Here is a 12,947-nt window from a genome sequence, read left to right on the forward strand (position 1 = left end):
AACAGTAAGACACTGGACTTTGTAGACCTGCTGAACTTTGTTTTAAACTCTTTGTTTTAGGAGAAAAAAACTTGTGCAATTCCTTTTCTGAAGCCATTTCATGCTGCCTTTACCAGCCTTCATTCTGTTCAAATCCTCTTCACCAAAAGGTACTATAGCTTTATGAAACCCCTCGTTATGTTATCTTTTCATCCCTCCCCCCTCCCCTCATATATTGATGAGTGGTGTCCAGTTTTGTATTTTTCTACTATATGAGCTGTTTACAGGTGCAGTGTGGATATAGTTGCACCTCAACCATTACATGTACAGTTTCAGCTTACAGTGCAGAATCAAAGCTGTACTGCATAGAACGACAAAGTAAGGGGGTAAGGGGAAGCAAGGCACTACATCCACCCACATTTCTGTGAAAAAACAAAGTTTTCTGCTGTATAAAAAATAGACTGTTTACTATTACACCTGAACATTTTGCCAGACTTAATGTTATGGAAGGGGTTTCAAAACATAAGGTGTGGGGCCAGAAACGGCCGGCAAAGACTGCAATCTGGTCAACTGAATAATTTTGAAAAATGTGAACAAGGGCATAAATATCTCCATTTTAATAGTGTTTTCACATGATTTAACAGCTTTGGCTACTAATAAAGACCTCCCCTACTGCCATCCATACTAAAGTAAATAAATAATAGATAAACATTGAAATGACAGAAACGTCCACCACAGGTGGTCCCTGCAAGAGACAACTGTTCCAGACAAACATGTATACATCAACAGTACGGGGTCATGCTGAGGAAAAGAACTGCAGATGTGATGCACTCTCTTGGTGGATTCTAGAGGAAGGCTATGACGGGTGCCAAGAGAGGAAGTGTGGGACTGCATGAGGAAGTCAGGAATGGTAGAGAAGTGTATGAGAGTGATGGTCTAGAGCAGGGGTGGGCAACTACAGGCCTCGAGTGCCGATGTTCTGCAGGTTTTAGATGTGTCCTTGATACAACTCCAAGAATCGTGTGAGCTGCTTCCGTCTGTCACATGACCACAGCGTTCTACAGTCATTGGTTCTGCATAATACATATTCATTAAACGCTTTAAAAGCTTCGATTTCTGCTCAGTTAGCGGTCTTATTTCACTCGTTTTTAAACTCAAATATTTGGGGGTTGTAGCCGCCCTCTTTAATCTGAAGGGTAACGGTTGTTTATCCGGGACTCTCTATTTCGGCTGCGCAGTCGCACTCAGGATGTTTGCCTTCGCCCTACATGTTGAAAAACTACATTAACCGTCAACCGTGGTTTGTTAGGCGAAGTCACGTGGTACCACAGGCTACATACATAGCGTCTTTGGGCTGAGTAGGTGGGACACTGGCTGTTTCTGTTGAGGCATATTTGAGAAATGCACGCCGATTATGTGGAAATGGCTCGTGCTTGAATGTCCGGACCGAGACTCATCTGTGATGGAAGCTGCGCTCAATAACCGCTGAAAGTGTGGTGTCAACGTTAGCGCAGCAAGCTCGTCAGGATGCGAGTGAGTTCTCTTTGTGTGTGTTTGTTTTGTCACTCAGCGGTCTAGCATACGCCATATGTGCTACTTTAATAAGCTGTTTTGCATTTGAGACGTTTCTTTGCTGGTTAATGTGTGGCACTGACTCACTTAGTGTGAGGAAAACACGTCATGCACACTTCAGGGAACCCAGGGAGTCGGTGTAAGCAGTACTTACTGGTTTCTGACACACTGCATCTAATAAAGCCATTAAAAAAATATGAACTAATCTGCTGTGAAACTACTACTACAAACTACTACCGTCTGACCTGGCGTAAGTCTGGGAGATAACTCATCTTTTAAAAACTAAGATGTGTTAACTTTACTTTGAATCATGTTTATAGTTAAGCTAATGAGAAGGGACGCTTACTGAGACCCCTTTTTTAAAAGTCTACTACAAAAACACTAAAACAACAGCGTCAGTGTTATGTAACCATATGATTAACTTTATACCTTGCTGTCAGTGTCATCCAAAGCTGGACATTATGTCACCTGTGCTGTTTTCTTTTTAAAGTGTCGATTTCTGAGAATAAATAAATTCGGGTCAGATCAGTTTAGGTATGCAAGTTGCAGATGTGAATTCATATGTAGGTGCTGCTGCTTTATGCACTTGGAATTTAAAATAAGCTCAATCATTGCTTTAGGGTCTTTAGTGCATTTATGCCAATAAAACCCGAGTGACTTTTGTTAACTATAGGTCCACTAAAACGAGTAGTATTATTGCAGTTGTGATATTTTTACCCTAAATAACCTTTAAATGAAAGTTATCGGTTAAACCTAAATAGTGAAAGCACATTTTGAGACTCGGAAATTGTTCTGTATTCGTGTAAAAGTGCAGAATACAGTCATTTTGAGTGCTTGTAGTAGCAGCACTAATTACACCATTTTCAGTCCCAACTGTCACCTTGAAAACAAACACCTGGTTTTTCCAAAGTGTATTTGAAAGATAAGCTCACAGTGCTTTCCGAGTCTAGCCCCCAGTTGGATTGTTGACTCAAGCTGTCTGTATTTGATTTTTCCCCTCGTTCTTTCATTGTGTCAAATACTTCGACTTTTTTATCACCTCTGCTGTCCTGTGCCATTTTAAATGGAAACTTTGGCCACCATGTATCCGTTTCACATTAAAAGAAGTTATAAAGACATAAATTTAATGTTTCTCACTGTGCAGCAAAGCCAGCTCTTTCTAGCGCTTCTTTTTTTGCCTTTAAAATAATAACTACATTTATCACAAATTGGATGCTGCTTTTGTAGGATAGTTCATTATTTAAACGGAGTACAGTTCACTCAGTACCATAATTACTAAGATTTGAGCTTAAGGTGAGCTCACTAAAAAGATGACAAGGAGAGCAGTCGGGTAGCTGATCAGACCAGTTTTAAACAAACCACGTGTGGTTAGGGCTTCAGAATGAAGGTGAATTCTGAAGTTAAAACCCAAACTAAATAATTTTGAGTTATTATTCATGTACAGATGGCTTCATAGTTCAGTTTTGGCTCTGATTATACACTGTTTCTCTGTGGAACTGCGTTTTACCTCCAAAAATCCTTAATTTGATAAAACATAAAGGAAGGAAAACTTGGATAGGAAGTTAAGTGGTGCTTGGGTTAGCTTGAACCTTGTGGGTGTTTGAGACCTTTCGGTGTGGAGTGAGGTTACTTCAGTTCAGTAGGGTATTTGACAGCCTGACTAGGGTGTCAGTGATGGATGGGTGTAACTCTGCTGGTTCTAGTTGTTGTGATAGACCACTACCATGTTGAGTAAAATGTTTTGTAGATTAAGAGCCAATATAGGATTATCCTTTGACTGCTTTACTTGGTTTTCTCTTCTTTTCTTTTTTTTTTCCGCCTGTCCCATTTGCTTCTTTAGCCATCAGAATTGTTGTCTGAAGACCAACAAGGATACCCAATGGATTTACTTTGCCAAATGGATCATCGTGGCATTGCCGTATTGGTCCATTTGGTCGATCTTTGTTTTTATTATTTATTATATTTTATTTTCAGATGTTACAGACGGGACAGACATGAGTGAGAGATAGGAAAGGGAGAAAGAAAGAGGAAGGAAAGGAAAAACAGAAGGGGAGAGGGACAGTGAGAAAGGGGGGGAGAAAAAAAATAAAAATCTCCTGGATCACCTGTTGAGAGAAGAATAGAAAACAAGCAAAAAAAGACAAAAAAAACAAAACAAAACAAAGCAACATACTAAACACAACACCATCGCATTAATCTAGCTAAGTGTAAACAGCAGTAAATACTAAATATTCAATGTTGTTGTGCAGCACGCAGGACAGATGTGCTTCGAAGTAGCAGCCAAGAAAGGTGTAATTTGGGTCTACGAGCAGTGAACACCCGTGTGCATACCTGTGTGGATCAGCACGCTTGTATTCCAAAGGTTTCTCCATGTAACGATCTGCCAGGGAGTGTGGGGGGGCCACAGCCCCGTCCTCCAGGGTGTGAAGCAGGTATGGAGGAGATCAAAACTCCAGACATCCAGAGGCCCCCAGAACACAAGAGACCATGGAAGACCAACAGAGGGGCAGCCGCGCCACTGTTCCAGTAAGAGCTGAGGAGAGTCCCAGATGAGGGTTCACTCAGCAGCCGCGGAGCAGAAGCCAGGGGGAGTTGCAGTGACGCGCCCGTGAGCTCCGCCGGCAGCCAGCTGTGCCTGAGTGACCGAGCCCCAGGCCGAGAGGCCTTTACTTGGTTTTCTATAGCACAGTAGTTGTAAGAAGAGTCAACTTGGTTCTTTTCTTAGGCCTCCATTGTACCTGTCACATTAGTCACTTAATCGAGAGGTGAACGACCGGCACCAGAGGATATGACATGACTTTTGTCGAATGGAACAGTAAGCATAATGGCCCCATTACATGATGTGATTGCCCAAATATCTGACCTCCAGGATGCCTGCCGTGCTTTGTCTTTTTTTTTTTTTTTTTTTTTGCGAATGTCACAACTAGACAGGAATGTACATGATGGAATTAATTAGGGTTCATCATCTAGTCAGTCTTAGTTATACATTGCCACTTCACAACAAGGGTCATCTCAAAGAGCTTTTATTTTAACGACAATTTTTGTGAGCTGGAACCCTGATGAGCAAGCGCTTGGGGATGGTGGGGAGGACAAGCCTCCTTTGTAACAAGAAGGGACCATCAGCAGAACAAGGCTCAAGGAGGGGAAACCATTATTGCCACCAGGAAAGAGAAGAGGAAAAAGTAGAAAATAAAATCCTTCCCTCTATGCTTTGTCTTGTACTTCATATTGTGCTTTCTCCCTTGTTAGGTCCATATTCTAACAAGGGGTCATCACATTCGTCCACCAAGTTGTTTCGGGAACAACTTTGAGGATGTTTGATTATCAGCACTGCACTTCTGAACTTGGTCATCTGGCCTGACTGTATAGTTGAAATTTTAGAAGTCCAGGAAATAAGGAGGATTAAGGCATCGATTGTTTTTACGTCACAGCCAGTGGCCACAATACCAAATAAAACAACTCTGGTTACTGTTGGACAGATGGACCTTTGTTCTTAAGCTTATTGATTTGGCCTCCGGATAAAGCAGATAATCCTTTGCTCCGACAGTCTTTTGTACTGCATTGTCTTTGCTGGGACGAGTTCCAAGATAACCAGACTCATCTGCATAGTTAACTGTCCCCATTTACTTTACATATCAGAAATTGCATCATCACACATGGCTTTAGGCTTAAATGCGCGGTTTTCTGTTGGGCATCAGTTTTCTATTACAGTTGGTTATACTTTACGCAAGATCACCAGCAAAGTCTAAAACTGGGAAAACTGGCTCCAGTGGATGGCTCAGATCGGTTCTTGTTTTCCACCTTTTAGTGAACCTTTCAGGTAGTTTCCCATTGACAATGGTGCCGCTTTCGTAATGACATTGTGAAGTGTTTATGGTCCCACATTGGTATCTGTTTGTGTAGGTCTTCGAATATGCAGAGGATATGAAAATGTACTTGTGTGCAGTCCTCCAAAAAGCTGTATGTGGGTTGATTGTTCATTGGTTAGCTTAGGCAGAAAAGGGAGACTGTTCACAAAGAAAGAAGGCACAAATAATAACTGCAGTAGACTTTTTTCTTTTAAAAATGCTTTAAACGATCAGTGACACACAACTACAATATGTAGATGACAAACTACAAAGCTTTGTGTAATTCTACATGCAACTAATGTACAGCTATGCTGTGCACTTCAGTGTGACCATATTTAGAAAGGCTTTCGTGGTCTTCCCCTCAATAGTTGAAGGCTTTCCTAAAGTTGAGTGAGGTACTCCATTCAGTGCTTTGCTTGATAATCTAAATTCATAAAAACATTTATGAGGAAGATGAAGCAATAAGAGGGAGAGAGGCAGAAAGAGAGAGATATGGAGTCACGGAGAAAGAAGCCAAACGGTGGTTTGGGGGCATGAGGGGCCGAAGCTGCTCCCAGATTTATTTTATTTTATTTTTTTTTTTGAGAGAAATATCGTATGTCTTAACAGTTTGTCATTGGAGGATTTCAGAGTGCCCTGAGATAAAGTGGTAGACAATGATCCAAGACCATCTAAGGCGAGAATTTTTAGGTCAGTGTGTATGACACTGGAAGCCAGTGTAGCTCTGTTAAATTTGGAACTTTATCATTTCCAGACTTTATAACTAGCAGATCTCAGCTAGGCTGATGCCTAACTGAGATCTGCTAGTTTGCAGCTGGTGAGAGGCAGTTATGCCAAGACAGGTGGTGAATTATCAGGGATAGAGCTGTGCTGCTGAGCAAGCAAGAGCCACAGACCGTGCATTCCTCTGTCAGCCCATATCCACAGCAGCAAGGCTGAACAAAGTGTGCCTTTGTGGGGCAGTATGTCCTCTAATTGTCGGACAAAATCATGTGTGTGTATATACAGCATATTTGTGCAAAGTAGTATAAATTAAATTCTTTGTTTTTCACTCTGTAATCAGAAATATTTTGAGTACTATTGTACGGACTGTTCTTGGAACATTGGACAACACTGCATTCAGTATAAATGTTGGCCCTAAACTCCACTTTACCAGTGAACAACTCCTAATACCCTTCTCATTTTTCTTTAGATGACTTTTGGGGTTTCGAGCAGTGTGACGCTGCTGTTTGACTTCTGGGATGTGCACAGCCCTGCAGGTAAGCTGCAGAGTATTAAAGTCTTGCGAAAAAGCCTTAGAATCAGTTCATCTGGATTTAAAAATTGTGTGGTGCAATTCAAATACTTATTTCTGATGACGGTGGAGTGTTTCTGTAATATTGCTGACATTACTATACAAACTTGATCTACCATGTTCATGAACTGAAGCTTGAATAAACCTGTTCAAACTTGTTTTTAACAGGTTGATAAAATTTGCTTCAGATTTATCTTTTTTTTTTTTTTTTTTTTTTTAAACTTGTCGCAGGAACCAAAAATGTATTAATTGAAGTTAGTTTTTAAACAGCTTTGAAAGACTGTGCACCAACCCCTTTCTACATTTGTCCAAATATGCCAGCCTTGAAGTGGATCTAGATTAGATTTAATTACATTAAGGAGATGTTTAAGGGGTTATAATTAGTTGTTAAAGTGAAAAAAAAATTTTTAATACTAAAATATTACGGTTGTAGAGGAGTTGCCAGAACAGATACCCCTCATGTATCCCAGGGGAAGCAGGGAAAATGTTCTCAAGCTATATGTAGAGAAAATGTATTGTTTTCTCAATGCTTCCAGTCCTCTGTATTTTTCATGAACCTGCTTTTGGCTGGAGCTTCGCATTAAGTGAACAGATGTTGGTGTCAATCTAGTCTAAATCTGAAAGTAGCAAAAATAATGATGTATTATTCAAAGGAACCTATTGAATAATAGGTTCCAATATGTGAGTATTAATAACATGAAATCTAAACTTAGAAAAGTAACTTGTGGAGTTCCGCAAAGATCTGTTTTGGGACCTAAGTTATTTTTACTTGATATAAATGATATTTGTACAGCCAGTGATACTTTAAAATATGTGGCGTTTGCTGTTGATACAAACTTATTTTGCTCTGGAAAGGACATAAAGAAATTACTGAAAACAGTGGAAACAGAACTCATGAAGTTAAATAGATGGTTTGTATTTAATAAACTATCATTGAATGAAAGTAAAACAAGATTTATGTTATTTGGAGGTAGTAAAAGTAATATTAAAGTAAAACTGACTTTAAATAATGTTGAAATTGAAAGAGTATATGAGAAAATTTTTAGGAGTAATTATTGATGATAAACTTTGTTGGAAGCCCCACATAGAACATGTGAAACGGAAATTATCCAAATCTGTTTCTATTCTTTATAAAACAAGAGATTTTTTTTTGAATAAGAACTGCGTTTATGTATTGTATACTTCCCTTTGTTTGCCTTTATATGATCTATTGTGCAGAAATTTGGGGGAACACATACAAAACATATTTGGATTCAATTTTTAAATTGCAAAAAAGAGCTATTAGAATAATAAAGTTGGATATAGGGAGTCCACCAACCAGTGTTTTGTAGGATCATCTATGTTAAAATTCATTCTAAAACTTTAGAAATGATATATCGAGTGATGAAAAATGTTCTAATTTGTGTTTTAAGTATGTTTCAACTAAGAGATGGAAAATATGATTTGAGGGGGTCTTATAAGTTTGAAATACCTAAAGTGAGAACCAATGTTAAGTATAGATGTGTGTCAGTTTTGGCAGTGAAATTATGGAATGGACTTAATGATGAACTGAAGATGTGTTTTTCTTTGTCATTTTTCAGGAAGAATTTAAAAATTTGTATCATTCAAGGTTACGGAAATTTGGTTTAATGAATAACTTCGTGTTGATTTAATTTCTTGATTTATCATTGATTTCTTTTCAAACTGTTATATAACTTATTTATCAATGCTATTTATTTTCTTGGTTAAGGATTTGATTATTCCTATGGGGTAAAGGACAGGATAATTATAAGCCACAAGCCTTCAGCCTATTCCATTGTCGGTTACTGTAGGATTGAGTACTTTTATGTAAAATGATAATCTGTGTTGTTGTTGACCGAAATAAATTTCACTTCATCATCATCATCATATTGCATAAACGTACTTTTTAATAGTGACTTTTTTGTGAGTTAACATTTTGTATTTTTGTACCTACAGGGATGGTGGTGTCAGTGCTGGTGGTCTTGCTTCTGACTGTCTTTTACGAGGTGCTTAAAGTGTGGAGATTGTGGCTGGGGAATCCCTCCAAGCTGACCCAGCCTCAGTCTCCATACGACGCCCCATCTTCCCACTGCGACAGCATCTCTGTCCTGGACAGCAGCCCCTCTGAATCCTCACTGACCCCTATAGCATCAGTCGTTACACCTCAAAGTACCAGGAACAGGTAAGCAAGTCATTTCTAGTAACTTTTTTTTTTTTATCATGGATCGTACTGTGAAATGCAAATCACTGAATAAAATGCAGAAATGCATCTATTTGAACTGTATGGTTGTGGCATGGTGGTAACCTCCATAGCATGGTGACACCCTTTTTTTGTTGGTGTATCCTAGATTGCAACTATTATTATCTTTTGGGCGGTATTAAACAAAAGTGTGTGGCAAACTGAGACCATCACATATTGGCAGACTGAATGTCGAGACCTGAACGATGTTTTTGACTTATTAGTTTATTTGTAAATAACCCTCTCCCTCTTCTTTTCATCAGCTGGTTGTTGCACATCATACAGACGGTCCTCCACATGCTGCAGGTGTCTCTGGCCTACATGCTGATGCTGTGCGTCATGTCCTATAACACCTGGATATTCCTCGGGGTCATCACGGGGTCGGTCCTCGGTTATTTTATCTCATTTCCTCTCTTAGGTCGGATGTGATGGCACAGACATTTAATAGTGAAATAAAGAAAAGTTTACTTTTTACTATCCGAGGATCTCGAAGGATGGAAAAATTGGTGGAGAATGAGCCACATGACACTAAACTTTGCCTAAACCTCATCTGGATATAGAAACTGAAAATGATTTTAAGCTTCCAGAAAACAGAAAATGCTACATTTTAACATTTTTCCCCTAATTAACAAATAGATCATTTCTGTTAAAGGTACATAATGTTAAGAAAACACTCAGTTTTTCAGTCCTAGTATTAGTTCTGCTTCACTTTTAAGTCAGCAGACTGTGTGAGTAATACCTGTGGAAAAATGATTTTTTTTTTTTTTTTTTTAAATCTCCAGGAAAAGTAGGAGTGTTGTTCAATTCTGCTTTTTTAATTATTATTATTTTTTAAATTATCTTGAAAATCTAAACAATTGATTTAGAAAGAAGAAATGCACTGGAATCACCCACAGAATGATAACACAAAACCCAGAGATGGGAAGTCTGCACAGATTGTGGTGTGTTAGGAAGCTATGTTGTTGTTGTTGTTGTTGTTTTGTTTAGGGTTGGGTTTTTTCTTTTTCTTTTTTTTTTTTTCCATTTGCTGCCAAATGATTCAAGATGGAACTTGATATTTGATTGTCAAGTGTTTTGGACTAAAATCTTAAAGCTGACTTGCAGCTAAGTCAGACATTTACAGTCACGGGTCATGAGACAGAATTGCATTGCGCTGGAGTCCGTATGAGGAACTGATACATGTGATTCTCGCTTGTAAAACCTTGTGAAAGGTCATCTTGGTTTGTTATTATTCATGGTCATGTGGTTCTGTAGCAATTGTTTAACCACAATCAGAAAAGCAAAGTGCCTTGAAGCTGACAGTTGAGACGTTTCAGAAGTTCCTATCTTTGGTAATATTTTCTTTTAACTGATTAAAAAAATCACTGACACTAAAGGCTTATACAGATTTGTTCAACTGCTTTATTTACTGTTGCATATCAATAAGATTTTTTCTGGTGATGGCTTCTTTTTTTGTCTTTGAAAAAAAGAATAAAGAGATAAAGAATGAAGCCGATAAAGTGTTTTGTGCTTTGTTTGTTTTTTATTCATCCATTTCGATACATATTTTAAGTAAACGTAAGTACAACAAACAGGAAAAAAACTGTTTACACCTGAATGTTATAATCCACACAGGTTTTATAATAAATAAAAACAAGGTAGCCCTCCATTGGAAATAATGAATCTGGGTCCTGACTAGATAAAATGGTTACATTAATATTAAATTAACTGCTCAGGATTTAATGGAAAAATACGACTTGGTCAGTGTCTCTCACACAGAAAAGGGCTAAATATGGACACTCTGTAATACATGGACTATCAACCCAATGTCTAATCATTTCTTACCATAGTTAAAAACCCATTTTTCTAATTGCTTTTGCCTCCTTCTACCCTGTTTTCCTTTTTTTTTTTTTTTTTTTTTTTTCTCCAAAGGGAATCGATGGTCTAAAGACAGAAGGTGTTGTCTTTTCGAAAAGTAATGATTGACAATGTGTAAGTTCTGTTGCTCTTATGAATTAAAAAAAAAAAAAAAAGTTATTGGGTGTTAAAATGTAAATCGCACGCAGGTCTAACCTTGAGTCTTTCAGTTAGTACATAGCAGGTCTGATCAGGGCAGAATCAGGCAAAAACATTAAATTCAACAACATTCATACTGTTGTGCACATACAGAGCTTCAATTTCCCCCCTTTAGTACCAAATTAACAAGTTCTTTTCATAAAACCACTCATAGAAACTATAAACAAATTATACCCCCCTAAAATAAACGGTTATCTGTAGGGTTGCCAAACAGACTGGAATTAAAACCTATTATCTGTTGTCACATAAAACACAAGCTAAATTTACAGCTTGAGATCACTACAGCAGTGTGTATGATGTTAGATGGATGATTTTAAATAAAAGATGTGATATTTGATGCAAGTGATAATCTAGAATCACTAAAGCCAAGTTTTCCTTCTAATAATCAAGCGGGCTTCCTCCAGAGCTGTTGATGGTTCTTCAAGAAGCTTTATTTTTTAAATGTTTAAAAATAAAAACAAATCCATTGTTTTAAAGTTACTGTAGATGTGTTTAACATTCCCTGCCTGTTTGTACTGAAATGCATTGAAACATAAAGGCCATAAAGTAAACAAATTGCATGCTTGTAAAGTAACATTTTACAAAAAAATAGATAAATACAGATCAGGATGAAGAAGAAAGTATTGCTGTAGCACCCCCTGCTGACCAGATAGAGGCTAAGAACATTAGGCAAGGCTCCGATTACCTGTAGTAAAGTGTAAGTTGTAATTACAAGAGCATTTAATGTTACAGATATTCAAATTATTTCCTGCTATTACAAAAAACAAAAAAACAAAACTTGGTTTGGATATGACTTTACTGACACATGCGGAATATGAAGAAAGTCTACACTCACCAGTCACCAAATATACGTGTCAAAAAACTGGAGGACTGGGTTCTGGAGTGTGCAATATCAACAGCAACAAAGAAAAGGCATTTTTAACCCCTTAAATACAATCCATATTCATTCAGCTTCTCAATATTTATGCATGCTGCCATTCATCTCTGCAGGTTTCTCCAGTTTATTCGTGGAATGTCTTCTTATGATAAAACAACCTCCACTTCTACAGGGTCGACTATCTTTTCCTCTCCATTCAGACCATTTGTGATTGGCTGAGGCTCGCTGTCAACTGGTCCCTCGCTGGTGGGTGACTGGAAGCCGCTGTCCTCACGTGAGCTGGAGTCTGTAACCAGTGGTGGGGAGGACTCATTATCTGATTTGGCTGCAGAGATCTCTGTAATCTGTTCACTTTCATCTTCCTGCACTGCTATCTCTAGCTCCTCGATGGCGTTCTGGATGGCTGCTTCCTCCTTATCAACTTCCTGCTTCTTGCTCGCTACCAGCTGCTGGAGGATTGCTTGTGGGGACGTCTTCTCTCCCAGAGACCCCTTTGGAACAGTCTCCACCACAGTGGTGACGTGAGTCACGCCCTCCTCGACCCCATCCTCCACGCTGATGCTGCCAGTGGTCGCCTCTGTTTTGTTGGTGACTTCACTCTGCTCCTTGGACACTGGCACCGCCACCTCAACCACTGGATTAATCAAGTCCCTGATTTCATTCACGCTATCAGGAGACTTGGGGCTGAGGTCCTCTGCTTTTCCCAACTGGTCCTCCTCATTCTCCTCCTCTTTGCTCTCAGCATCCTCCTCAGGGATCAGCTCCACCCCTGGGACCTCCAAGCAGGACTCATAGGGCAGAGGCACCCCGTCCAGCTGTATCATTGACACCACCTGCTTGCGTCTTCTCCCAAAACCCCTTCCTTCATCTGCACTGCTGACAGAGCCCTCCGGCTCATCACCGCCAAATTTGGTGGCCCAGTCCACCTGGGGGTTATCCCCAAGCAGGTGCAGGTTGGGGTCGCTGTTGGTCAGAATGATGCTGTCCCTGTAGAGGTTATGCCTCCTCTGCACAGCTGCTTCCTTTACAGCTGGACACGGGGGGAAAAGGTAAGGCATGTTATTACTGCAGCTATCCATTGAT

General features: G+C 39.2%; 2 protein-coding genes across 2 annotated transcripts in view; one reads left to right on the forward strand and one right to left on the reverse strand.

Annotated features, from left to right (window-relative positions):
* Positions 1-1,217: 1,217 nt before the first annotated feature.
* slc31a2 (solute carrier family 31 member 2) lies at positions 1,218-9,707 on the forward strand. Its single transcript, XM_080876532.1, has 4 exons — positions 1,218-1,512; positions 6,592-6,658; positions 8,650-8,875; positions 9,196-9,707. Exons 1-4 carry the CDS (start codon positions 1,507-1,509, stop codon positions 9,359-9,361), a joined length of 465 nt encoding a protein of 154 aa, XP_080732658.1. The 5' UTR covers positions 1,218-1,506; the 3' UTR covers positions 9,362-9,707.
* Positions 9,708-10,434: 727 nt separating this feature from the next.
* Positions 10,435-12,947, reverse strand: part of niban2a (niban apoptosis regulator 2a) — a 31,134-nt gene continuing 28,621 nt past the window's right edge. Inside the window, exon 14 of the mRNA XM_080876525.1 lies at positions 10,435-12,894. Coding sequence (XP_080732651.1) covers positions 12,008-12,894 — 887 coding nt within the window. The 3' untranslated portion in view covers positions 10,435-12,007. The remainder of the gene's footprint in view (positions 12,895-12,947) is intronic.

Source organism: Rhamphochromis sp. 'chilingali', assembly GCF_963969265.1.
Source record: "Rhamphochromis sp. 'chilingali' genome assembly, chromosome: 2".
NCBI classification, from domain to species: Eukaryota; Metazoa; Chordata; class Actinopteri; order Cichliformes; family Cichlidae; genus Rhamphochromis; species Rhamphochromis sp. 'chilingali'.

Bases quoted from the DNA above. Each gene is read 5' to 3' on its own strand.
- slc31a2 (XM_080876532.1), top strand. The intron at 6,659-8,649 runs GTAAGCTGCAGA...TTGTACCTACAG, and splicing joins GGATGTGCACAGCCCTGCAG to GGATGGTGGTGTCAGTGCTG. The intron at 8,876-9,195 runs GTAAGCAAGTCA...TCTTTTCATCAG, and splicing joins CCTCAAAGTACCAGGAACAG to CTGGTTGTTGCACATCATAC.